The sequence below is a fragment of the Ochlerotatus camptorhynchus genome, unplaced genomic scaffold, assembly GCF_037179485.1.
Source record: "Ochlerotatus camptorhynchus isolate MF236.1 unplaced genomic scaffold, CSIRO-AGI_Acam_v1.1 ptg000548l, whole genome shotgun sequence".
NCBI lineage: Eukaryota > Metazoa > Arthropoda > Insecta > Diptera > Culicidae > Ochlerotatus > Ochlerotatus camptorhynchus.
In genome coordinates, this window is record NW_027041031.1 from 172,227 (window position 1) to 197,864 (window position 25,638).

General features: G+C 37.5%; 1 protein-coding gene across 1 annotated transcript in view; it reads left to right on the forward strand.

Moving 5' to 3' along the window:
- Positions 1-25,638, forward strand: part of LOC135713230 (uncharacterized) — a 444,518-nt gene that overhangs the window by 114,967 nt on the left and 303,913 nt on the right. The window contains exon 2 of the mRNA XM_065236335.1: positions 4,490-5,747. Coding sequence (XP_065092407.1) covers positions 5,618-5,747 — 130 coding nt within the window. The 5' untranslated portion in view covers positions 4,490-5,617. The remainder of the gene's footprint in view (positions 1-4,489; positions 5,748-25,638) is intronic.

The window sequence follows — 25,638 nt, forward strand, 5'->3', positions numbered from 1 at the left end:
CAGAAGAATTTCCTCAGTATTATCCAGAAATTATTCCCGGAATGAGCTAGAAATTATCGGTACTCCCTTGAAATTTTCCTGAAAATCCATTTGGAATGTCACTCAAAATTTAATTTTCTCGGTATTCTTTTCGGAATTATCTTGGAACTATCTGCAGGATTCACTAGAAATAATTCGCAGAAAGTTTTTGGAATTCTCCTCAGAAATCCGTTGGAACTGTCTTCAGAATTCAATATCCCTGAGGTTCCTCTCAATTTTTTTTAGAACTATCCTAAGAGCAGTTTTGAAGTTCTTCTCAGAAGTCCAGTGGAATTATACTTAGAACTGTTCATGATTTTTTCTCAGAACACCTTCGAACTGACATTCCTTTAGAGTTTCAGAATTTTTTTCCGGAATAAGCTAGAAATTATCCTCAGAATTTGCTTGAAATTTCGCTTAAAATCCCTTTCAAATTTCACTCAATATTTGATTTTCTCGGTATTATTTTTGAAATTGTCTTACTATCTGCAGCAAGCACTAGAAATTATCCACAGAATTTTATTTGAACTCTCTCCAGAAATATTTTGGTGCTGCCCTTAGAAATTCAATATCTTTGAGATTCTTCTCGGAATATTTTTGATTTTTTTTTTCTCAGAACACCTTGGAACTAAAATTCCCCTAAAATTTCAGAAGAATTTCCTCTGTATTCTCCAAAAATATCATATATTATATTATATTTTTACACCAGAACTATTAAATAAAAAGCTTTTTTTTTCGATTAACCACCGTGAAGGTGAATTTTCTCTACCTTAAATTTACCCTATTTTATTAACTCTCCATGAGCCACCTAGAAAAAAAATTACATCAGAAATTTTTTGTATGCACCTCTGTGGTTTGAAGTTTGACCCTTCATACACCTTTATGGTGCTATTTTCAGACACCATCTCAAAGGAGTTGATGCAATAAAAGGTTTTCAGTGCCCTTATATTATGAAATGAAGTAATTTTACCTTCAAATCAAGTTATAAAGAAATCAATTTATTTTATATCATAATTTTGTGAATGTGGAAATAAAAATCTTATTTATAAAAGGTGGGGAAATTGCCCCACCTTGCCCCACTTTGTGCACGCCAGTGTATAGGACTGTTTACATCCTATGATGGACCGGTAAGAAGAAATTCATCTTTAACATAAGAATTCAGCTTGATACAAGGTAGAAATTATAGATGGGTTGAATGACATTAAGGTGATACTCTAATCAAGCCTTAGCGTGAAACTTTAAAGGCACAAATGTCAGCTTCCACAAAGCATACAAATTTGAAATTGCTACTCCTTGTTTGCTGTGCTACTACAAATAGAGAGTAGCAATTTCAAATTTGTATGTTTTGTGGAAGCTGACATTTGTGCCTTTGAAGTTTCACGCTAAGGCTTCCTTAGAGTATCACCTTAAATGTAGTCCATAAACAGTAAGAAATGTCTCAAATTATGCTTAAATATCATCAAAAACAAATGATTCACTAAAGGACTGAATCAGATTTCGTGCCCTAAGGGTCCAATTTGTTTATTTGACAGCTCCTTGAGTGCGTCACATTAAAATGTAGGGGTATGCGTTTCATAGAAGGTATTGGTGGAATAAAACGTAACTCGAAATTCGAAACATCGCTGAAACTAATCCAATGTGATAGAAATACTGACATGGATTCTAATATTTACACGTGTGAAAACTAGAAGTGCAAATTTGGATAGGTTCCACAAAATTCCACAGAATCAAAATGCTAAGTTTTATTAAAATTTAATTTTCACCTTGTTTTAAATAGTATTCGAGCAACATTTTATATAAATTAGATGCAGATGACTTGGAAAAAGCTTTTCTCGATGGAGGTTACCTGTGAATCACTCCTATTGCTCTATAAAACTGCATTAATCCACTCAAAAAATAAATCACATTTCCGATGGAATATATCCATTAGAATTTCACATAACTTTCACGTAATTGGGAATATGTGATTTATCACATAGAATTCATGTGATCATGTGAATGTTAAATTTGTTGTTGGAAAAATATCATGTGCGTTCCCAATGGAAACTATATGAAAACTTTTTTCAGTGTCCGTTAGTGGTCCACTGAAGGAAGGGGTCAATTAAAGACAAATTTATCCCATATAATTGTCTTACCCATTTCCACACATCGTTGATGAGAAGGAATGTAGATAAGGTGGCGTAAGCAAATACAATATAATGGTAAATGTTTACAATTTAATCCTTAAAATCTGTTGCCATAAAGTTATATCCAGCTGTGCACGGACAATGTTTGGGTATGTTTTGATTATTTTCTTGACATTTCACTGGGAGTTCAATATAGGGTATCCGAATCAAAAAGTTGGAAAGGGGAAATTTTACTTGAGTTTTGGAGAAAAAGGAGAACAATGTCAATAAATAACAATGCTCTTTTTCAAAACGTTTTGAAAATATGAGCGCTCTAAAAAAAATTATAAATTTTTGTATGTACACTTGAGATTGTTCACAACGTTTAGCAATCATCAATTAAATTACTATCATCATTCACTTGATAGAGTTTTTTCTTGTTGGCGCCGGTGGTGTAGTGGCAAGCGTGATTATCTCTCACCCCAGCAGGCCTGAGTTCAATCCCAGTCGGCGCCTTTGGGATGTCCTGAGGCATAACATCTCTGATCACGAAGTAAAGGGAAGTAAAGCCGTTGGTCCCCGGTTCATGAGTTGATAGGTCGAAAGGTAGGGTCCAGGTGTGGGAGCTGCCTCACTGGCGTCGGTAGCATTGGTGCTCAGCACGGAAAACAAGATTGACGGAAAACAAACCAAAGGGAAAAATAATTTTTCTTGTTAATTGGGATTTAGCCTAAATAGATGGATCAATTGTTTTGAAATACACTGCTTTCCCCATTTAGTCAGCATCTCCAGAGAGTCTCCACGCATCAGACTTTTTTCTTTCAAATTTCACATAGACTTAACCCCAACTTTTTCACATTTGTCTTCAAGATGGACATTAAAGGTATACTTTGGAGCAATAAAACCTTTTAAAAATACACAAACAAGTCATGTATAATTAAGTGCTCCGATACCGAAACATGTGCAGATCGATGAAAATTGCGTGTGATTGAATTGATTTTCTTCTTTCTTATGTCATATGGGCCGCTTGCATGTGTCGGTTTCAGGGCATCGAAATTTACATGCCTTTTTCGTAGTGTGTAGAGAAGGTTTGTTTAAAGGTAATTGGAACGAAATTATTACATTTTGGTCGAAACTCAGTATATTGATTTACATAGTTAAATTTTAGTCTTGCGTTTCGTACGCCAAGCATGTTTTCAACAATTTTATTGAGATATAAAATTACATGATATATGATGTAAAATTGTAGGATATGTGACGCTTCATTAATGTGTGCATAATATTTAAAAGAAATTTAACCAAACTTTTGGAACTGTTTAATACAAAGGCTAGATAGGTACGTTAGAGCAAATAAGGTTGGTAAGTTTCTACTGCAGAAACCGAGGTATCTTTTATTTGGATTTTACTGAGATAAAAAAAAAAGAATCGTGAGTCGTATGGTGTAGATTTGAACATTTTTACTTCTTTTTTCTTCGAAGGGATAACAATTTGTAATAAAAAATTATCTTCTTGTGGAAATCATTCGAATGAAGTATACCTGATGGGCGGATATGTCAAACCTTTTTTTACGCGTTACACAACTTCAACTGTTTGAGATGATCTCAATCAATTTCTGCTCAAAATTCACCATAAGTGTATCCTCGCTAGCGGCATGTTCTACTATCAACAACATAAAAAAACCGAATCCATACGTTCCCAATTCACTGAATAAATAACAAGCGGAAAAATTAGAATTAATGCAAACACGGAGCTAACAAGTATTGGGAGGGGTACCAGCTAAACCCGTGTTGAGCTTGGTTTTATCCCACTCGTGTTGCGCCCCGTTTGGCATATCGGAAACTCCCACGTCTGCTTCAATGCACGACAATAGGACAGCAAAATATTTATTTTATTCAGATCAAGATTTGCCTAGCCCTGTGGTGGTTTTTTGGGGGTTCTTGGCTTTTTTGTTCATCCCGCTGTCACTCTCTCTTCCGCCTTGAATCTTATCCACAATCACCCTCCGGCAGAGCAACTCGTTGGTTTTTCACTCGTCGTTTTGCTGTTTTATTTGGCGTCTTTATAAATGCACTTGACATCTTCTTCTTCTTATTTTTTAGACTCGTAGGCTCCGGGGGATGCTGTGGCGGCTGGAAAGCGATGCCTTTGTGGCTGCTCTTCTTTGTGTATGTCGTTCGAGCCCATTAGGAATTCCTTTCAGCAGCCACTTCATTCCTTGATAATGCTTTTGAATAAACATAAATCTAATAACAATATTTATGACCTTACGGATATCTTATTCGTTTCGTTATTCCTGTTTTCATCGGTATGTAGCAGTGGAAGGAAATTTGCATTTATTTTTTGTCCTTTTTTCTGTGTCTTTTCAGTGGAACCCAACCCGGAATCAAAAGTGACGGAACGCGTGGATCCTTGTCGTTCTTCAACGTTTAAATCGACACTTTTCCGTCAGCTACGAGAAAAGCAGATAACGAGAGACAAGACTAAGACCAAACCGAACAAAAAGCTGGGAATTATTTCCACTTTGTCGGGTTTTCAATGTGGTGAAGTGTATGGAATTTATGCCTTTTTATTGTAGTCCGGTCCGGGACTGTCACCAAAATCACCACCGTCATCGTCCAATGTGAGGAAGTGATCCAAAACCCAGAAGAGTTGCCGTGGTCTGGAAAACCAAACGTGGCCAACCAACGGACAGCAACCAAAGAGCTTTGCTTCCCGCTCACATGAAACGGGTGATAGCCGTATGGCAGATGATCTGATGCGATTATGAAATGCTTAATCTACACTTCCAGTCGGTTCCCATCGGACCACTCGTTGGCCACTGTATCGCGGCTCTTTCCATGGCAAACATTTCGGCAGAATAATTGTCTCTACAGGCACTGTGACTTCACCTGTTCTCATGAACAGAGACCATCATATCGACTAGATAGAGAGGTATCATAAAAAAGACGGTCTGGAAGAAAAGCTTTTTGTGCCGAAACAAACCGTTGCACGCGATACCCGGTGCCGACGCCTCTACATAGGTACAGGAAAACTGCATCTGACTGAAAACGGAAAATCCATAAAACTAGTAATCGAGGAATAATACACCAGCAAAGGGTGCACAACGAAAAAAAGAGAGACCTGCAAGAGTAGTCCCATATATAGAGATGAAATAATGAGTGGTAAAGGTGGCAAAATTAAATCATTTTCATTCTGGTGTTTGCCACAGTGGCAAAAAGCAAAAACTCGAGACGAAGGATTGCTCTCAGCGTTGAATGTGATTTGAACGAGCGGTTGACCGTAGTCTCGTAATAGTGGAACTAAAAGTGCTGGAACGGAATAATAACCATTTGCGAAAAAGGATAGTGTTAGGAAGAGTAAAGGGCTAGGAGGAAAAAATAGCTAGTGGAAAAGCAAGCAGTAGAAGAAGAAAAAAGAGTTTCAAAGTAGCTCTTAAAAATTAATTTAGCGCAAGCTGGCTTTTAGTGAAGTGGTGCAATTATTCTGAATAAAATATGTGGAAACGGAGCTGCCACGACCTAACGATGCTGAGTGTGGTGGTACTGGTGACGATGATGCTGTTGCTACACTTTACCGGCAAATCGCGGGCGCAGATAGACTGGGCAGAGGACGATGACGATCCAGGTAAGCTGTCTATGGATGCTACGTTCGTGAGTGCTTTTAAATTTATTGCATATTTTTGAGTTGACAGTACGGTGGAACAAAAGGATAGATTCATTAACGGAGTATAATAAAAAGTATAATTTCGAGTCATATGAAATCATTTAAAACTTGATTTAAAGCATACTAAGCATTAGTTTCTTTCAATTTCCCGATTTCATTCATAACAGTATAGTGCAAGATGCATCCGCGGATCAAGATGACTTTTTACAAATTTTTAATGCATTTTAAATATATTTTTGGGAATTTGCTACGAACATATATTGAAAATTCAAAATTTGCAAAAAGTAATCTTGCCCCGAGGGATCACTTAGCCCCATCTTACCCTACACACCAAACGTCACAAATACCCACACAGGATTACACTCACATGTCTTATACAGCAATTAATTGATTTTGTTTGCCGCTCCACGTGTCAGACTTTTATATCCGTAATTCCAAATATAGAACATTCGTAAATATGTTCTAAAAGGGGGCTGACCAAAGGGAGTACGTTTAGTTTGAGTTTTGTATTGAGAATTTGGAAAAAAAATGATACCCCTACAATCTTTCGATCATTAAAAAAGTTTCCTTATTCTCGATTTGATCAGATTTTCGATTAAATGATTAAAACGTTGTTAATGACTGCATCATGAATCCAGTTAGTTTTATCGAGATGTTCGTCTCTAAATGTATATGAGCATTTTGTTTAGGAACATTTGCACAAAATCCCCTGTATAAAAATTAAACCAAAAGCGCCGGTCCGTGAATGTTAAAAACAGCTTAAACTTTAGGTCATCTACCTAAATACATGAGTCTAGATGTAGGTCTGTGAAAAATATGAACTTTTATTTTGTGAGTGGTAATCTAGCTGATACGTTGCACTACCTGTTGCAATACCAGAACAAAAAGCCCATATAAATTCAATTAATGAAAAATAATACTAAATTCAATCGTAATACAGTCTTGAGCAAAGTTGTTCTTTATAGTTCAAGCAAAATGAGCTGAAATTCTAAGCTTAATCGAGTTTGCTGAACCAGTTCTATGACCAAAAGAGTGAAGGAATGTTATTTCTCCATACATTTCAACCCAAATAACCAGATAGGTTATTTTGAATGGTTCATCTACCCGAGCAAAGCTGGAGATCAAATTGAAATCAAAATTTGCTGTTATGATGTAACTTATTTTGAATACTCCAGTTGATCTCATTTTGGTTGACTTAACGGTTAACACAGCAAAAATGAGAGCAAAATTTTACACTGTTGAAGCAAACGGAAAACTAATCCTGCTTTGAATGAAATCAATTTGATTACTGATTTTGCATTCATAATGTTTAACTGAATACGGGCCTGGAGTTAATGGTTAGCATTCATGCTTCTCACGCTGAAAGACTTGGGCTCAAATCTCACCCCGGGCAAGTCTCGAATGATCTAAAATGTGTTAAACAAAACAAATAAACAATAATCATTAGTTCAACGACAGATGAACTTCAATTAAATTTTAAACAAGACGTTAACAGCAGAACTTCAAGTTAAGTTGCTTTCATTTAAAAAGTCTTGACTGCATAATGAAAGCACAATATGATATCAGACTTATGTCGCGACATTTGAAATCAAAATGAGTTTTCATTATGATAGGAACTGCACACTTTAATATCGTTTTGCTTTCATTTTGTTAACCGACTTTGTTCGGGTAGTCAGTCTAGTTTGTGTTTTTTTTTTCAACTCTTAACAATCATGAATGTGACAAAAGCCAAGAACCACTATCTTCGAGCCATTTCGTTCTTTATCAAGTTTTGGGAATATCGTGGCACAAACAAGTGGTTTCATTATGTTCTTTTCATTATCATGGGTATTTATAGTGGCAAAACTTATCAAGAACTGTCATTCAGTTAGCAAACTTGCTGAATCGTACTTTTACCCCACTGTTTAATCCCACTTTACTCATATAATAAAAAATATTTTGATATTATTTTTGATCGAACACCATTTTAAAATATTTAACTTAACTTGAACGTATTAGACTGAATTGGTAGGATTAAGATTTCAGATTTTGACTCAGTAGCCTTGAGCAGTATCGAACGAACTTCAATTAACTCGCTCCGGCTTTTCGGTTGCTGGTTGGGATCTTCCTCAAGAATCGTGCTTGTTTAAATACTTATGACCTGTCGTGTTTTCTGTGGCATGTGAATGCAGTTCAATTTATTAACAGTTTCCATACATTTCATTTTTTTTTTAAATTTAACTTGTCGATGTTTATTTAAACTGAAAAGAAAAACAGAAACAGAAAAAAAATCTGTATTTTAACTATCGCATAAAATCCACCCTCGTTTATTTTTACGACAAACTATGAACATTATTTGTATAAAAAATTATGAGCACATCCAAAACCTATACAAGTGTCTCCATGGATGTGCTCATAATTTATTATACAAATAATATTCACGCACATAGTTTGTCAAACAAGTGTACTCGCGGCATTATATCAGCATTATAGTGCACTTTTTGTATTAGTGAACATGATGGTTCTTTGGGTATGGCTGTAATAGAGAAAAAAAAATCCGAATGTTTAGCTACCGTCTCATGTATTGGACATAAAGTAATCCCTCCATGTATGCGGTAAGTGGTATCCACCGTTGTTTCATGGCTGACCTCAAATCGTTTTGCATGTGACTAGTATGAACCATAAATTAGTAATCTACAGAAAATCAGCTCATATGGTGGAAATAGCGGTGGGCTTATAAATGGAGGAATAACTGCTTGCCCACATATTTTTTTTTTATTAATTCATTTATTTGTACAGGATCAATTGAATAAACTTTACAGAGCTAAATTATCATTTCCGTTGTACATACTTAATCCTTATCTTAAATCTGGAGTTTCAGGGATTGAACCGAATACTCGCGGTCGTCTCCAGGTTAGTGGAGATTTACAATTTTATGGATGGGGAGAGGGAGGAGGAGATTTCACTATGTCTAAAACATGAACTTATTCCTATTCAACTTGTTATCAGCTCTATATTATAACAAAAACAAAAACTAAAAAAAAAACAAACACACAAAATACAAACTAAACACAAAGTTAATCAAACCTACAATCTAAGGTTAATATTCTTCATATATGTTTTATGAGTTTCATAAACTCCAGATCGCGTCTAGCCAAAACATCCCGAACTGGAACATTAGGTTGTCTACCTCGAGCCCGAAGGGAATCGTACAGCTCAGATCTGACTCCACGATGCTCAGCACAAGACCAAATAATGTGATCTGCGTCTTGGTAACCTTGTCCACATTCACAGAGATTGCTGTCCCCCAGCCCAACACGGAACAAGTGAGAGTTTAAAGAATAGTGATTGGACATGAGGCTAAACATCACACGAATGAAGTCTCAACCCAAGTCCAACCCTTTGAACCAAGGACTCTTCGACACCTTAGGGATGATCGAATATAGCCATTGTCCCAAACTCCCTTCACTCCATTTATTCTGCCAGCTGGCGAGCGACTGTTGACGATAAATGAAGAAAAATTCATCGTTGGCGATTTGTCGATCACTACCGTGGGGATCCTGGATCACATTTCTCGGGCAATCCAACGATAATGAGTTAGAGCAAAGTGTGAGGTCTAATTTACTTCCATTGGAGGATGGACCAGCCAAACGTGTTACTTCTCCATTATTAAGAATTGACATATTGAAGTTGTCACAGAGGTCATATATCAAAGTAGAACGGTTGTCATCATACAGTTCCCCCCAGCCTGTACCATGGGAATTAAAATCTCCCATGATCAACCGTGGAGCAGGAAGTATTGAACATATATCTGAAAGTTGTTTTCGATTAACAACGGCTCTAGGAGGGATATATACAGAAGCAATACAAAGGCTCTTAGCCTGACATGCGACAACTTCAATACATACCTGGAAATTATGGAAGATTCACTCTATAGAAGGGATGGCACTTTTGGATCCCCAAAAGTACCCCTTCTCCCCGCGAATCCTCACGATCCAGTCGAATAATGTTGAAATCATAAAAAGGAAGATCGATATCTGAAGAGAGCCAAGTTTCACAAAGAGCAAATGCATCACAATCATTATTGTGAACTAAAAACTTAAGCGATTCTAATTTAGGAAGAAAACTTCGACAATTCCACTGCAGAACAGTGATCAAATCCCCGACCTTGTTTGGAAAATTATCCATCGAAGGAAATGATTGCTGCAAGGAGGGGCCACTTCAATGTCAATTGCTCCAAGAGTGTCTTCACAGTAGGAAGCATTGCCAGAACAATGCTTTTCAGAGAATCATAAATATCGAGATACTTGAGGATACCGTCTACAATGTTATCAAATGAGAACAACCCAGATGAAGAAGGGGGCTTCTGTTCTGAAAATTGGGGCATCCGGGTTTTTAGATGTCCCCGGGAGAGGTGAAAAATCTTTGGTGTAGTCAGTTCTGCGGAATCCAGGAGGAGTAGAAGTCTCCTTTTTTCCACCACTCCTTGATTTGGGCAAGCTAATTTGGGGTTCTTGATTTGCAACTTTCAGCGAACGGATGCGCTTTCCGTTTCTATGCAGAACCTTCCGGCAAACTGAAAGAAGTTCCCTCCTCAGCCAAGTCACAGTCAGTCTCGTCATCTGACAAGAGAGAAAAGGGATTTTTTTTCGTTGGTCGATGGCGTGACTGCCTTAAGCATTTCTGCAAAAAACTGCCGGGAACGTTCCTTAAGTGAACGTTCTAGTTTCTCCCCGCGTTGTTTGTACACCGGGCACGACGAGAGACCATAAGAAGGAGATTCTTTGCAGTGTATGCGTTTACACACACCGAAAAAACTTTTCTTGTAGCTCCCATTGGAAACGCACATGATTTTCAACCATAATCAAAATTAATGGAATTCATCTGAATTACACATAAAATTTATGCGGTCACATTAATTGTATGTGATTTTTCATATGAATTTCATCGGCCTCATAATATTCATGTGATTTTGTGGTGAGATTTGCTGCTATGTGATCACAGGAAAGCTATGTGAAATTCACATGGATTTCATCCATTAGATATGTGATAATTTTTTTGGGTGCAGATGGCTGGGAAGCGACGCGCAGCGTGGATGACCTTTGTTGTGGTGCACTTGATCGAGGCTCGGTACTCAGCGCACACAGGCGCACGACGATTTATGAACGATGTAGATGTAGAGACGGGTCCTCACACTCGATGATGATGATACGTGAGCAGGTATGCGTGACCACGCAGCGATGATGCACTAATTGGTTTGCGAATTTCCAATCGCATGGATTATTCTTATCTTCCAATAATGCCGAAAAACACACTTCTTCTCAGAAAAAAACTCACTTTCAAATTAATTTGCCATTTGACTTTGCCAGGAAACACTAAGTGAGAAAAAACTGATAATATACACCAGCGAATAGCGAGAAAACTTCCAAAACAACGGAGCGCAACACAAGCCGACCGTACTTCTTGCTAGGATGCAGTGTGCCCAACATTATACTGAAATGTTTGATGAGCCAGTAGCCATAAATTTGAAAATCTAGCTTTTTATATTAAGCTCGTACAGCTGTTTTACGCTCAATTTTGAGATACACTAGAAAGAAATGATTGTTGATCATCAGTTCAGTGCCAACATTTCAAAGGGGCGTAATTGCTTTTGTAAACAATGGCTTTAGCCGTAAATTTCCCGCAAATAAAAGCTCACTCCTCCAAATTAACAATGCTAGCTGGTAGAGGAAACATTCCTCTTCCTGTTGGTGTAATTAATGTTCATGAGTGAGCTTTTATTTGCTAGAAATCGACGGCTAAAGCCATTGTTTACAAATGCAATTACGCCCCTTTGAAATGTTGGCACTGATTTATGCAAATACAGTTTACTTCTTCTATCACTGCTGTTCGGATAACTATCTGGTGAATTTAATCATTAAAAAACTATAAGTCGGAGTGAAGACCCTTGATCCTCTGTTTTAATTTTGTATATATCTCAGCGGAAAAACCGAAACTTGACGCGGTTTTTGCACAGGCATACAGGGTAATATCTTATGTAACTTTATGAATACTCTTAAGCTTCTACAGTGATACATAAAATCTGACAGTAAGTAAACTTTTTTTTCTGAAAGATTACCTAAAATGAATTTTGAAAAATTGAGGGAGACTTAATCCTCTTTGGACTTATTTTTTATGTTTAAGAAGAGTGAACTCATGGACTTTTCATACGATTTTTTGAATTTTCTCTAGAAATGATGCATACATTTCTAAAAGTTCAAATTTCTGAAAATTGCCAGGAAACACAGATTTAAGAATTAGGAGAAACTTGATCCCTTTTTATGATATGCATTTGAATGTTAATTTCCGGGATCAAATGTGTGTCAATTCTTGCGTCTCCAAAGAGAGCTTTATTTTTATTTTATACACATCTCAGGACTAAGTTTGTTTAATCCTTGGTGAATCAAGTCTCTCCTTACTGAGTTTTCAACTTCAAATCAAACTGAACAAACGATGAACAGAAATAGCACCAATTCAATGATTATTTTTGATGCTACTGCTACTTATTTAGCTTTGAAAAATTGACACTTTTGTAGGATATCCAAAAAGTTAACAAGAATGTGCATGCTGCTGTCTAAAGAATAGTGTTAGGGAGTAATAACATACGAATTGATCTCAACAATATATACATTCCACAATCTGATGCAAATTTCAGCATAACTTTGTGCAAACATATAAGAAAAAAAAATTCTGGAATTCGTGGGGGATCAAATGTGTCCAGTTTCTCCTAAGATTCGTGAATCTGAAACAAACAGTATATACTTTGAGAAATTAAAATCCATCGAATAAAAATAATACACAGAAAGTTTAGATATGATAAAATGGTTTACTGTTCTTATCAATCCTACTTTCAAAACTTGCCGTCATTTCTTGATGCTTTGGAGGTTTCGCTTATTTTGATTACCTGCAACAAGCTATTCAATATTTTAGTGGCCTTCAGTTCAATGAAGATACAGTGTGACTGTCTTTGCAGTAATTTGTGTAAACTTCTGTTGGCATTCATTTCAATGTGACAGCTTACAGCTCACGGAATACGGCAAAAAACGTGGTAAAACGTAACCAACCTCTGGTAGGTGTAAAAGAAAGGGAGCGAAAAGCAGACACTTTCTGAAAATATAGCTACGGGGTATCGTTGGAAGTGTGCAGTGACAAACTGTCCACTCGAGGGAGCACTCCTTGTGTGTGCATTCAAGTGTTCAGATTCTTGTAAACGTTTAATGTGTAGGTACAATAAGTCAAGAGTAAACTCTTTGGGTTTCTCTGAATAAACAACCTGCCAGAAATCTGCTTTTACAGGAAAGTGGAAACGAGTCAGCATCGCCGGAAGGATAGGCTTTTTTGTTGAAGTGCACTATGGCAAGGGTTCTCTGAGGGTGCATCAATGGAACGTTAAAAAACGACATGAATAATGTATTAACCATTGTTTCAATGCTTTATAGCGTAGAATTAGCACAGTGCTTCGTGTTTGTTTAATTTTTATCTAGTAAATCATTTATGATATGCTGATAAACGAGAGCAACAAGTCAACCATTGAGTAACTTCAAAATACACACTTTTAGACATTTGATATGAAAAGGAGGTTCATTTAATAATTTAGGGGTCGTTCATTACGTTTTTTTAAAACCTCCCTCCCCTCATTGTAAGACTTGGCAATATAAAAAAAAAACCTTTTGTAAAATCTTAAATCCAATATTTGAATGGTCTGTTAAATGACTTCTTCATGCTAAGATGTTTCAGAGACCACTCCCTCTCATGTGTGAAAACAGATATCATTTTTTAACACCCTCTCCTCCTTTTGCTTACGTAATTATTGGATAGTTCCTTATGACAAATGGTAATTGGAAGTTTAACCTCACAGGTGCATTCTGGACTGTCTTCTCCTGTCTGTCAACCAAAGGTTCGTAAAGATCTAAACCGCTTCTTCAAGCATGCAATTTAAAAATTTAGTTTAAATGATGATTAATGTACTTATTAAATTAATACTTATTAAAAGTTGAGTAGCCATTTTTCTTTTTAACGATGGTCTCTGTTCCGCAATCGACTGCCAATCATCAAATGCATGCTGGAAAAGTAATTTCCAATTGGTTCGCCTCAGAAACAAACAAGGTTTTGATTTCTCCAACAGCAAATTTTATAATATAGGGGAAATGGGTATAATGTTGGATCTTATAGTACGTTCAGAATTCAGAGTTATAACATGTTATAGCGCTATCTTGATGGTGGTCTCTGTGTTGCAATTATTTGTTAACCGTTATAACATTTTATAACTCTCCAGTCTGAACAAGGCATTAGATTAGGCTAAAAATCTGCTATTTATCAATTTTACCTAGTTGAACGCGTTATTGGGACGGTATATACTTATCGATATTTTTGGTCGCTATTGAAATTTAGTCGATTGTTGAATTTATTTATGGGCCCAAATTAGGGGCATTTAGGACGACATTACGCGTATGTGCCTCTTAAAGTCATAACAAAATGACATTGTTTCAAATGGTGAAGTATCTAGATGATATGGTATGTTGCAAAACATTTGCGCTTTTTCGCTGCTGCACGATGATTAGCACCATACATACACTCTACAGGTGGCTAAGGTGGCATCTTCCGTACAACAAAAACCCGAAAATTTCTTAAATATTCCATGAACATCTTCAAAGTCTTCTTATCTTTACTTCTTGAAATTATTTTTTATTCCTTAAAGTTCCTTCAGCATTTTCCAAACACTATATTTTTTTTTAGTTGTCTCATAACATAATTGACTTTCCTCAAAATTCAAAAAAGCTTTGAACGATTTCTTAAACATTCGTGGGCAAAACAAAGTTTCCAAAACTACCAGTAAATTACCAAATCAATCCCTAATGTTTTGAAAAATTAATCTGAATTTAAGCAAACCTGAGAAAACTAAGCTCAGGTTTTCCCAGAGTAATTCCCAGAACTTCTATCAAAATCACTGAGCTCCAACAATTTTGGCGAAATTTCTATGAAATCCCTTCAATTAGTGTCGGTAGTGGCTATTAAGACCTACTAAGAATAGCTCTACAGACCACCTATTCCGATGGTAGCAGTCTATAACACAGGTGGCCCCTAATTCACGGTGTCATGCGGCCTTTAGCCTACCGTGCCATGAATGAATGGTTAGGGGCGTCTAACAAAAATCTAATTGCTAATGGAGCTTGTGGAGTACCAGGGCACCCTCAAAAATATGAAGCCCTTACTGCGCTAATTGCTACGCAGTACCGAAGCAATAGCGCAGCGAACTTTTGCTTCTCCGAGGCAATTGGTTACCCTGCTTAAGGTCTCAGGTCACGCGTCCGCCATTTTTGTTGGTACATTGAAAACTGGTGTTTAAACCCAATTATCTCGAATATGGTAATATTTATAGAAAAATCCAACTGACAATCTTTTCATTCCGTGAAATGGTCAAAAGTATGGGTGTTCTCAAATAAAAAAAAATTGATAACCATTTCTGGCACTAAATTTCAGTGACTTTATGCTTTTCTCTCAAAGTTATTTGTTGTAAGAAAAAGAGGATCGATAATTCCTCCTGACAAAAGGCATGTATTTCCCTACTCATTTAAGGCATAAAAAACATATGAGCATTCCCGCATAAACGCGAATCTTAACTTGTCCTTACCGAAAATGGTTAAAAATTGTGTATAACCTTTCTAAACTTCAACTGTTATGAAACTGTACATGGATGTTTGTGTGATAAAGTTTTTACCTTATGTTTTATGTTTTTTGGAAGTGAACCTTACAAATAATGGGTTGTTAAAAACCAGTACCATTCATAATAGTTGTTTTCGGAAAGAGGGCTATATTAGATCCTTTTTACTTATGGTTTGAGAACTTTAATGGTAATGATTATGGTAGTCAGTAAACTCCATGCAAGGTTTTGTATTATCGGTCAACTTTACGTACTTTATCGCGAATTGGTAATCCACATAAAGTTGATCGATTTTACAAAACTATCTATAGACGCGACTGACTACCATAACCATTACCATTAAAGTTCTCAAATCACAAATAAAAAGGTTCCCGTAAATTCCATTCCCAAAAATGTATGAGAGTTCTTAACAACCCATTATCTGTTATTATCTGGTTCACTTCCAAAAAACCATAATACATACTTAAGGTTAAAACTTAATCACACAAACGTTCATGTAAAGTTTCATAACCATTTCAGTTAAAGTTTAGCAGCAAAGTTTATAATATCTCTTTTATCTATGACATCTATGGATTTGTTAAATAAAAGAGTATCAGAGTTCGTTGGTAACACTATACTAATATCAACATGATAATGATAATGTGATAATTTAGTAACTAGAGAAAGTTTTGAAGAGGGTAGGTTGATAGTTCCGCTAGACTACAGCAGTTCAAAGGCACAGGCCTTGAGTGATAAGTTGACAGTGACATCTGTAATAAGGGACGACTATTATATTCTTCTGAAATCAAAGAAAATCATGTCTACTTTCAATTCATGCCATATTATGAAGTTCATTAAAGTTTAAACGAAATCAACCAATCTGGGCAATATCGCCGGCCCACTGGAACACCATCATACACGTCGCGAGCAGTGCTGTATATTCTCAAAATCAATTGAACATTTTTGATGAAAATGACAAAAGCAGCTATCCGCTATCAAAGGGGACCTCCTTCGAATGGGTGATATAAGTTGCTTAGTCATTTTACGAAGGCATGGATCATTCTCATTTGAGAAATGCTTGATATCATTCAATTGAGTGTAACCTACACATAAACGGAGCTCTGGTTGACATTCCGGCGAAAAAGCTAAGCCAACCCGACGCCAACCTGACTTTTACCAAACCCCAACCCGATGTTGACCCGACATAAACCCACAATTGAACCGACAACAACACGATATTGAGTCAACATCGACATTGGTCTAAACCCGGGTCGACATGTATGTTCGGGACCATTTTGCTGGGTTTCTTTCATACTCCACTGTCGTATATCAAATGATAGTGAGTGACTCAACTGACAGTGATGATGAGGTTCGAATGAGAAAGGGGCTCTTCAAAGTTTGGTCATGTGAGAATTCGTTTTCACATAATTGATTCAATGGTTGTATTGGTTCATCTTCAATCGAATGTTATGAACATTTACAGCACTGGTAGCGAGAAACAGCGGTCAAGCAACGAAATTCTGAGACGCCCCCGCCGACGCTTCCACCAACGTATTTTTGTATATACAAAAATACGTTGGTGGAAGCGTCGGCGGGGGCGTCTCAGAATTTCGTTGCATATACATCTATATAGATGTATAGATATGCCCCACATCTGGCAGTAACTAGTGTCAATAGTACAAGCTATCTATCGTTTTTAAGGTCATTAATAGATGGATAATTTGAACTGTAAATTATTTTTTTTTCCCAGCGTTGTCTAACATGTCTGTCCTGAAAAGTACAATGAAAATATATTTTTTTCTATATAAATTTACATAAAAACAAGTTATAGAAACTTTCTGTAGCAGGACAAAGCATGTGACTAAGATTTATCTCGGGATGTTAAAACAAATACTTTAAACGTTGATGTCTCACGCATCCACGCAAATTAACAACGCCATCTGATGGGACAAAGTTTGATTTATCAGATGGTGAAATTATTTTGCGTGGATGTGATGTGAGACGAGCAAAATCGTTATTGAAAGTCATTGTTCACGTATTAGACTCTTCTGACGTTTTTCTTCCTGAATTGATTTTCTATCTGAGCTGTTTGGAATAAATTAGAAGGCAATAAAATGCATAAAATTACTCGCATGCTCACGCACCAATGATTTCGGATCATTTATCACCCTAATATTGAACATTTTCAGCTACAAAACGAGCACAATGAAAATCATATTTCAAACATTCAGTATCAACAGCGTCTTTTTGATGTTGATATTGACAGTACCATTCAATTCGATTCAACGTCTAAGGCATGAATTCAAAATGAAGATAACTTTGGCAAGAGCAAAATGACTCCATCAAAACAGCCCGTTGTTTTCTTTATCGAGGGGTGCACAATTAGCAGCACCGGTGGTGTAGTGGTTAGCGTGATAACCTCTCACCCCAGCAGGCCTGGGTTCAATCCCAGTCGGCGCCGCCGGAATGTTTTGAGGCATAACATCTCTGGGAAGCAAAGCCGTTGGTCCCAGGCTCATGAGTTGATGGGTCGATAGGGGTAGGGTTCAGGTGTGGGAGCTGCTTCCCTGGCGTCGGTAGCATTGGTGCTCACCACGGAAAACAAAATCGACGAGAAAAAAATCAAGGAAAAAAGGGGTGCGCAAATTAGGCCGATGGTGATTTTGTAATGCGCTCATATTCAAAGGTATTTGTGAATTGAAATTGAAAAATTGCAACACTGCTTGATAAAGTAGCAAACTGCCATTTGATTAATAAAACGGGGGGAAATATATCACCGCAATGTTTCCCCGCGCATGGCAGTTTTATCCACAGAAATGATTTTCAATAACCGCAACGTATAAAATCTAGATTTTCAATACTTTTCTGTGGGGCAACAAAAGAATGTTTTTTGATGTGCATGGTGGCCAGCGTACTTGTTGGAGTTAGATTCGGTGTATAAAGAGTCAAGCCAATAGTGAAGCCAAGTTTATCTATTGAACTGTCAAATTGGCTGCACGGTAAGAAAAAAATACTCAAAATTAAGTTAAAAAAAACTCAACGTTGGGTTCTATCATTTGAGGTCCGCCGTTGAGTGAATCAGAAAAGCGGCGTTGGTTAAAATTTACTCAACTATTGAGTAATAATAAATGAACTTAAATATAAGTTTATTTTCATTGAGGTTGCTCTTATGCGCCTTTAACCATTTCCTTTTCACAAGCGTTGATAGACGAGTGGTCAACACACGGGCCCCGTAATCTCAACGTCCATGGTTCGGTTCCAGTCTGCTCCGTCTTATTATTTTTTTGTCAACTTGGTGAACGTGAATATATGATCAGGATTACTTAAAATTGAGTTTTCTTCTTTAACTTAATTTTACCTAGCCCCACGGAAGCCACGTGATGAGTGAAAGGAACTCAATTTTGGGTACTTTTTCTTACCGTGTACCTTTTGAGTAATGTAAACAAACATTCCGGTGCTATGAGAGCTTCACGAAAGATATTGCAATCTTCTATATCTACATATATAAAAATGAATTTCAGACAGACAGACCCTTATAGACTCGGAAACTACTGAACCGATCGGCGTGAAAATTTGTATGCAGGGGTTTTTAGGGCTGGGAAAGGTTCTTATTATTGTTCGAGACCACCCTCCTCCCTCTGTTGCGGGGGGGGGGAGCTCCCATACAAATGATACAGAAATTGGTGGAACCAAATTTGACATGTGGAGGTATAAGGAGATGGTCATAGGAACAACTCGACATGGTCTGTCTTACCCCGATGATGGTCCTTCTTACCTCGCCTGTAAAAGAACTAGACTTTTTTGATCGTTCCGAAAATCGGAGAAAAACATAAAAAAAAATAGATAATTCGGTTAATTATATCATTTTTGCCCATTAACGGTTATTCATTTGTAGCGTAGCAAAATGTGAATTTTTTTACACATACACTTAGAAATAACTAATTTTACATGTGACGGAATAAATCTTTGACATAAAAGATGAGACGTAAACAAACATGTCATTTAATATTTAGTGCTTCGAGACTGAAAAGTTCGTTGCTCGACGAAAATTACGTTGGATTAGTCTATATTTTGCGTCTGTTATGACTAAAATTTATGTCAAAATTGACGCTCAAATATGTCACTTTCAGAGCACCTAAATTTACATGAGTTTTTCTAAGTCTGCATGTATTGCTACATGTATTGCTTAGGATGGCGGTCTTACCACCGACAAACCGGCATGACACTTGATTCTGCCTTAGCATAGCATAGCATAGCATAGCATATGCGATTGTACAAATCGTGGGTGGCTATATAATGGTCAACTAATACGTTTTGCAGAAAATATCGAGTGTTGACGCAGAAAATATCACTTGGGATTAGTGATTTTCCCCACACGAAAATAAAATCTACAATACAAGCATCGCATTATACACCTGGCCACATCCTTACAATCGCAAGGGAAGGGAGGGAAAGTTAATCCAACATCTACTTAAGAAGGTGCAGGGAACCCATACTACCTTCATAGGTGTCACAGGAAGGAAAGAGTTGTGTTAGTGGGAGGGCGAATTATTTGGCAACTCTATTCGTCAATATAGAGCATTTGATAAATCAGTGACAAAAAAAAAATATAAATAGATAAAATGGAAAGATCTCACCCGATTGGCCTAGAGACTTTGCAGCGTCATGTTTTCAGAAATGCTTTATTTAGTTTTCCTTGAACCACCGCAATCACTGATAACGCTCTTCTAGCTCTTACGTACAAAAGAACGCACTCCACGCATAATCAAGGTCATGTATTTTCGGACAGTCTTCTTTAACACCACACAAAGAAGTTGCTCATCGCAGCAACAGAAAAATATATCAGCGTGATAGAGGTTGTACGGGGCAACAAAGAAAAACGCAAGACCACACCAAGCACCATTGCATAAGCAACCGACACTTGATTCTGCCTTATGCCCGAAAATCGTAAACGGCCTATTTAAATGTGCAGTGATCCGAGCTGTCAAAACCATAGTATATTTTTATCTAGATAAAAATAATGTGTCCAGAATAGATCAGACACGAACCAATTCATAACTTTTACAAGCGGGTTCATGGCTTAGCTAAATATTTCCCGCGAACACGGAGCCAGATGTCAGTAGTGTGCTTTGATCAGAAATTTTATTGTTTTTGCTATGGTCATTCATGTCGGTTGGTCGGTGGTCTTACCCCGTCTTCCCCTACGGCCTAAATCAAGCTCAAATCAGCATTCTGTAAAATAATCAAACGGAACATAACATAAATCCAAACAGTAAACAAACGGAACAATGCAAAATAGCTTTGTCCGAGAAGTAATATGCATCAAATCATGTTCACAACACAGTAAAATGTACACAATTAGAAATAACTAATTTTACAAGTGACGGAATCCATCTTTGACGTTAAAGAAAAAAGGTTTGTCATGTCATGTAAAATTAAGAGCTCCGAGACCGAAAAAGTTCATTACTCGACGAAAAACACCTTTGATTGAGCTGAATGTTGCGTCTGTTATGACTCAATGTTATGTTAAAATTTATGCGCGTACATGACAGTATCAGAGCACCTAAATTTACATGATTTTTTCTAAGTGTGTAGTATATATACACACCAAGAAGTGCAGATAATATTTATTTTGCCACTTTCTTCAGTGACGCCATTTTTGTTCTACATGCGACTGTTTCTTCCACCCATAAGCTCTTTGACCTGGTGCAGATACCTACTGCAGTGAAATTTTTCCTGTCAAATACATTTGCTCTTGTCGTACATGCAGCGAGACAGTCCTGACAGCGATGAGCAAAAGTGAGAACGAAGTGCAGAGGCGAACAAGGTGCCTTGGAATAGTGCAAACGAAAGGCGAAAAGAACACGAATCAGAGCCAAACTTTGACTGTGCGGATCGCAACACTGGAAAACGCAAATCGGTGAACTTTTCTCCCCCGGAGGGCAGCTACCAAATAGGTACGGTACGTGGTGCGGGCGCGTTGTGTCAGCAAGGCGGTATCGATCTCATAAATTCTGCTCTTACCATGCCATGGTACATATATTATGTCTGGATGCCACCCCATCTTTGTAGGTATAACTAATACAGACAGGTGGCAGCAGCGCTAGAAGAGCTGCGTAAAAGTCTGTGATTGTTGGGCGCTTGAGTCTGAGCTCCTTTGAAGTGCGTATCAGATGTTCTTCCGTTCGGAGAAGTTGGCGAAAGTGTGCCGTTCTTCAGTTCTTAGCAAAACATACAGGTTTTTTATCATGCTTGCTGGAGGCTGTCAGTGAGTACAGATGTAGATTGTCTTACATGGAAAAGATCTTTACCACCAGAACAATGTGACGGGTTGAAGTTGCTGAAATGGTATTAAATTCCTGTTTTATAGGAGGCATGTTTGGCCTGACATAAGTTGCACCATTAAAAAATGGAGCAGTTACATGAAAGCTTGTCCTTTATCATTGGTACCTTGCATCCAGGCTTAAAAAATATTGAAGTTTAACAAGGTACCGCAACAACTCCAGATCGATATAGCTCAGAGATTTCTCCCGATATGAAAAAAATAGTGAAATTCCACATCAACATGAAACTAAAACTAAAAAATTCAATTTTTCGTTTATAAATACTCCTTATGTTCTGGTGAGAATGCTAGGGCAACCTTGTCTATACAAGGCGAGGAGATCTAGCCCAGATGTATGTGTTGCTAGAGGAAAATATGTAAACATTGCGGGAGACGATAGTGACGCTCGATAACGCTCGGTAACTCGCATAACACTCGAAAGCAAATTTGCGCAATAAGAAGTAATACAAATCCTAGCTATTTTTGCATGATGATTTTGCATGATTGTGTTATTTTATAGAGCCACAGAAATACCAGCTGGTGATTTTTTTTTATGATAACTCCTTACTTTAAACAGTCCAAAACTCACACACAGGCTGCTTTTTCATGGTGCACAGTGTGATAATTCAATAATCAATCAATTTTCTCAACATTTAGTGGCAGACCATTCAAAAATTTTGATAATATACATAAATTCTATAATCCATATTAAATTTCCTATACAAGCGCCGATCGAAACCAACGTTATTACGTCACTACAAGAGTGATTGAGTGAACGAAAGGAACGAATCGTGCGAAGCAGAATGAAAGCCGAGTGAAAAACGAAGTGCACTAATACATTCAGGTCTACAATTCCACACCTTGTATAGACCAGGTTGATGCTAGGGGGCGATTCAAATATGACATCCACTAGCAAAGGGGCAGCTATCTCCTACCTGATGATGAACTAGATTTGCATATGTGAACTCCGATTCACACCAAGGACCGTAAGAAGATTTGATTACAAAAGCTGAAGAGTCCTTTCCAATTGTTGATCTTGAATTATGACCAACATGTGCAATATGTATGTAGAGGAAATTTTATTTAAAAAAAATGATAGGATTAGTCATGTTTGTCATTTTTGACAAAACATTTTTTGCCTAATCCATGCAACAACTCAAAAACTGTGGCTAAAATATAAGATTCCAATATCCCTTTTCTCAATCCTGTATAAAATCTTCATCTCACCCGCATCTCCCGTATGACAAATCGAACATGGATTGAACACGTTTCTTCGCGCAAATAAAAAAAATCCCAATCAAAATGGAACAGAATTTGCGAACGATGGAATAAATCGGATCGAAACTTGTAGGTAGATGAAGCATGGCGGAAAATCAATCACGAATCAATTTCCCCTTAACTTTATTTTCACTTGCACAATAGCTACAAGTTTGCGCTGATTGCCAGAGCACACTTTTTGCGCTTCGCCCTTCATTGCCGCTTGGCTGCCACGTTTTTGGCTTCGTTTACGTGCTTTTAATTATCCAACTGCATTCCGGTGCATCAAATGGCTAACAACCAATTAATTTGGAAAATGTATTTACTCACCATTCAATGTCCCCCCCCGCGACACATATTGCTCCTGGTCGAAACCGTTGTTAAAACATCGTGATGGGTTGTTATCTCTTGGGAATGTTGATCGAAACTGTGCTGGGTCAGAACCATGAACCAGCGGCAGTTCTAGGCCGTCAGCTCTGATATAACGCTACGGGAAGCGTGATGTTCGAACTCAATTGACATCCTTCTGTCTCCAGATAATTTGATGCGCACGTGGCATGATGAATTATAGAACTGCAGTTTTTGTTAGGTACATTCATATGTAAACTTCGCTGTCACAATTCAATTACAAAATCATGCGAATATGACACTTTCAGTTAGCGTTCGTCCAACTTCGGTTCCTCTCAACTAAATTGAATTAGTAGAGATGATTAAAAGATCCTATTCATTCTTTCGTTTGGGGGGAATCAGCTCTTAAGTTATGATCAAATTTTACGTTAGCTTTCTTTCTGATTTTATGAGTGATTACCTGTCATCTAGCGGTAAAGCCTGCAAGGTTACTTCAAGCAACCATGTGTTTACCGCAATATTTTAAACTTTAGGTACAGCGACGCCGGTGGTGTAGTGGTAAACGCGATTGCCTCTCACCCAAAAGGGCATGGGTTCAATCCCAGTTGGCATCGCCGGGATTTTTTGAGGCATAAAATCTCTCATCACGCCTTCATTCGGAAGGGAAGTAAAAACCGTTGGTCCCCGGTACATGAACACCTTCTGATTTTAATAAGTGGTGGAAAAAGATGGCAGATAAGGATGACAGTACTACTGTGCAAGACATGACGGGAAATATGCAGCGAAAAGTTCAAAAGCTCGTGCCAAATTCTAAATGGAAGTTCCATTATGGAACAGATTTTAGCTCGATTGACGACCATGTGCTTCATTTCCAGGGCTACAATATAAATTTTACTATTAAAAAGGTGAGCGCGCACGGGCGGGATCCCTACGTTGTGTTGATTGCTATGATAACTACGAAGACGGATAGAATTAAAACGCAACGATTGCTTCGCCGTCCTGCCATGGCGGAGGCACTGTTTTATTGAATTGTATATTGTTTTTTAGAATGGTAGGGTAGTGGCGCAAATAATCGACCTAGACACGACCACAGTATGACGAAGAACCTATCTATCTATCTCTATATATGATGCATGATATATGCATTTAGGTTAACATCCGACGTCCCTCCTTTTTTACATATTTTGCAGAAAAAATACATCCGAAGTCCTTCCTTTTTTTACATATTATGCCCAAAACATACTTTCTAATGTCGTTTTCGTTTTTGCGGTGTAGCTACACCGGTGCTACACTGCCGTACACCTAAGTATGTAAGGGTGTAGATATAGGATGCACCTTTGTTTACAAACAAATGATGTTGAGCTGTCAAAGACTCGTGCTTATTCCTGCTTACACTACACCAGTGCTACACCGCAAAAACGAAAACGACATAAGCCCCACAACTGATAGGATTTCCCGCCATTTTATTATGAATGGGGGCGGGACAGAACGTTTCTTTTGTGCAGAATATGGAAACAAGGATGGACTTTGGACATTAATATAATTTCATATATAGAGGTACTATATATGTTTACAGTCAGTTGTGTGTTATTCACCAACATAATATCATCAAACATGTCTTTCAAGCAATTCTTTTTTCTCAAATTTGAAAGTTTTGGTGCGGGAAGAAATTAAGGGAAAAACTTCTATTTTTACTAATAATTGTGGTTTGTTTAAAATTTATTTCCCTATCGTCAAAGTCCATGTCTTTTTCGGGTTATTGTTGAGGGGGGGGGGGGGGGGGTTTGAGTGGTTGTTATGAAGGGTGGGTGAGGGGGGGTTACATACATTGCTTTTCCTCATTCCTCATTGTGGTCACGCCGTTATCTTGCTGCAGGACCAAGTGCCACGCCGTCCGAGGCGACAATGAGCGAAAGCACGACAGCAGTGCTCTTTTGTATCTTTTCAGGTTTATGCAGAACGATGTACAACAGCACCTGATAGGATTTCCCGCCGTTTTTTATTAATGGGGTGGAGCAAAAGGTTTCTTTTGTTCAGAATATGTAAAAAAGGATGGACTTTGGATGTTATGCATACATAGAGGTACCAGATATGTTTTACAGTCAGTTATTGGTAATTCATCGAGTGTATGTCAACTGTTAAGTATTTTTTTTTTGAAAATGTTGGCTCTGCATGTAAAAAATTAATTGTTTATACATAATTGAAGTTTGCTTAAAATTTATTTCCCGGAAAAAAATTATCGTCAAAGTCCAGTCTTTTTCGGGTTA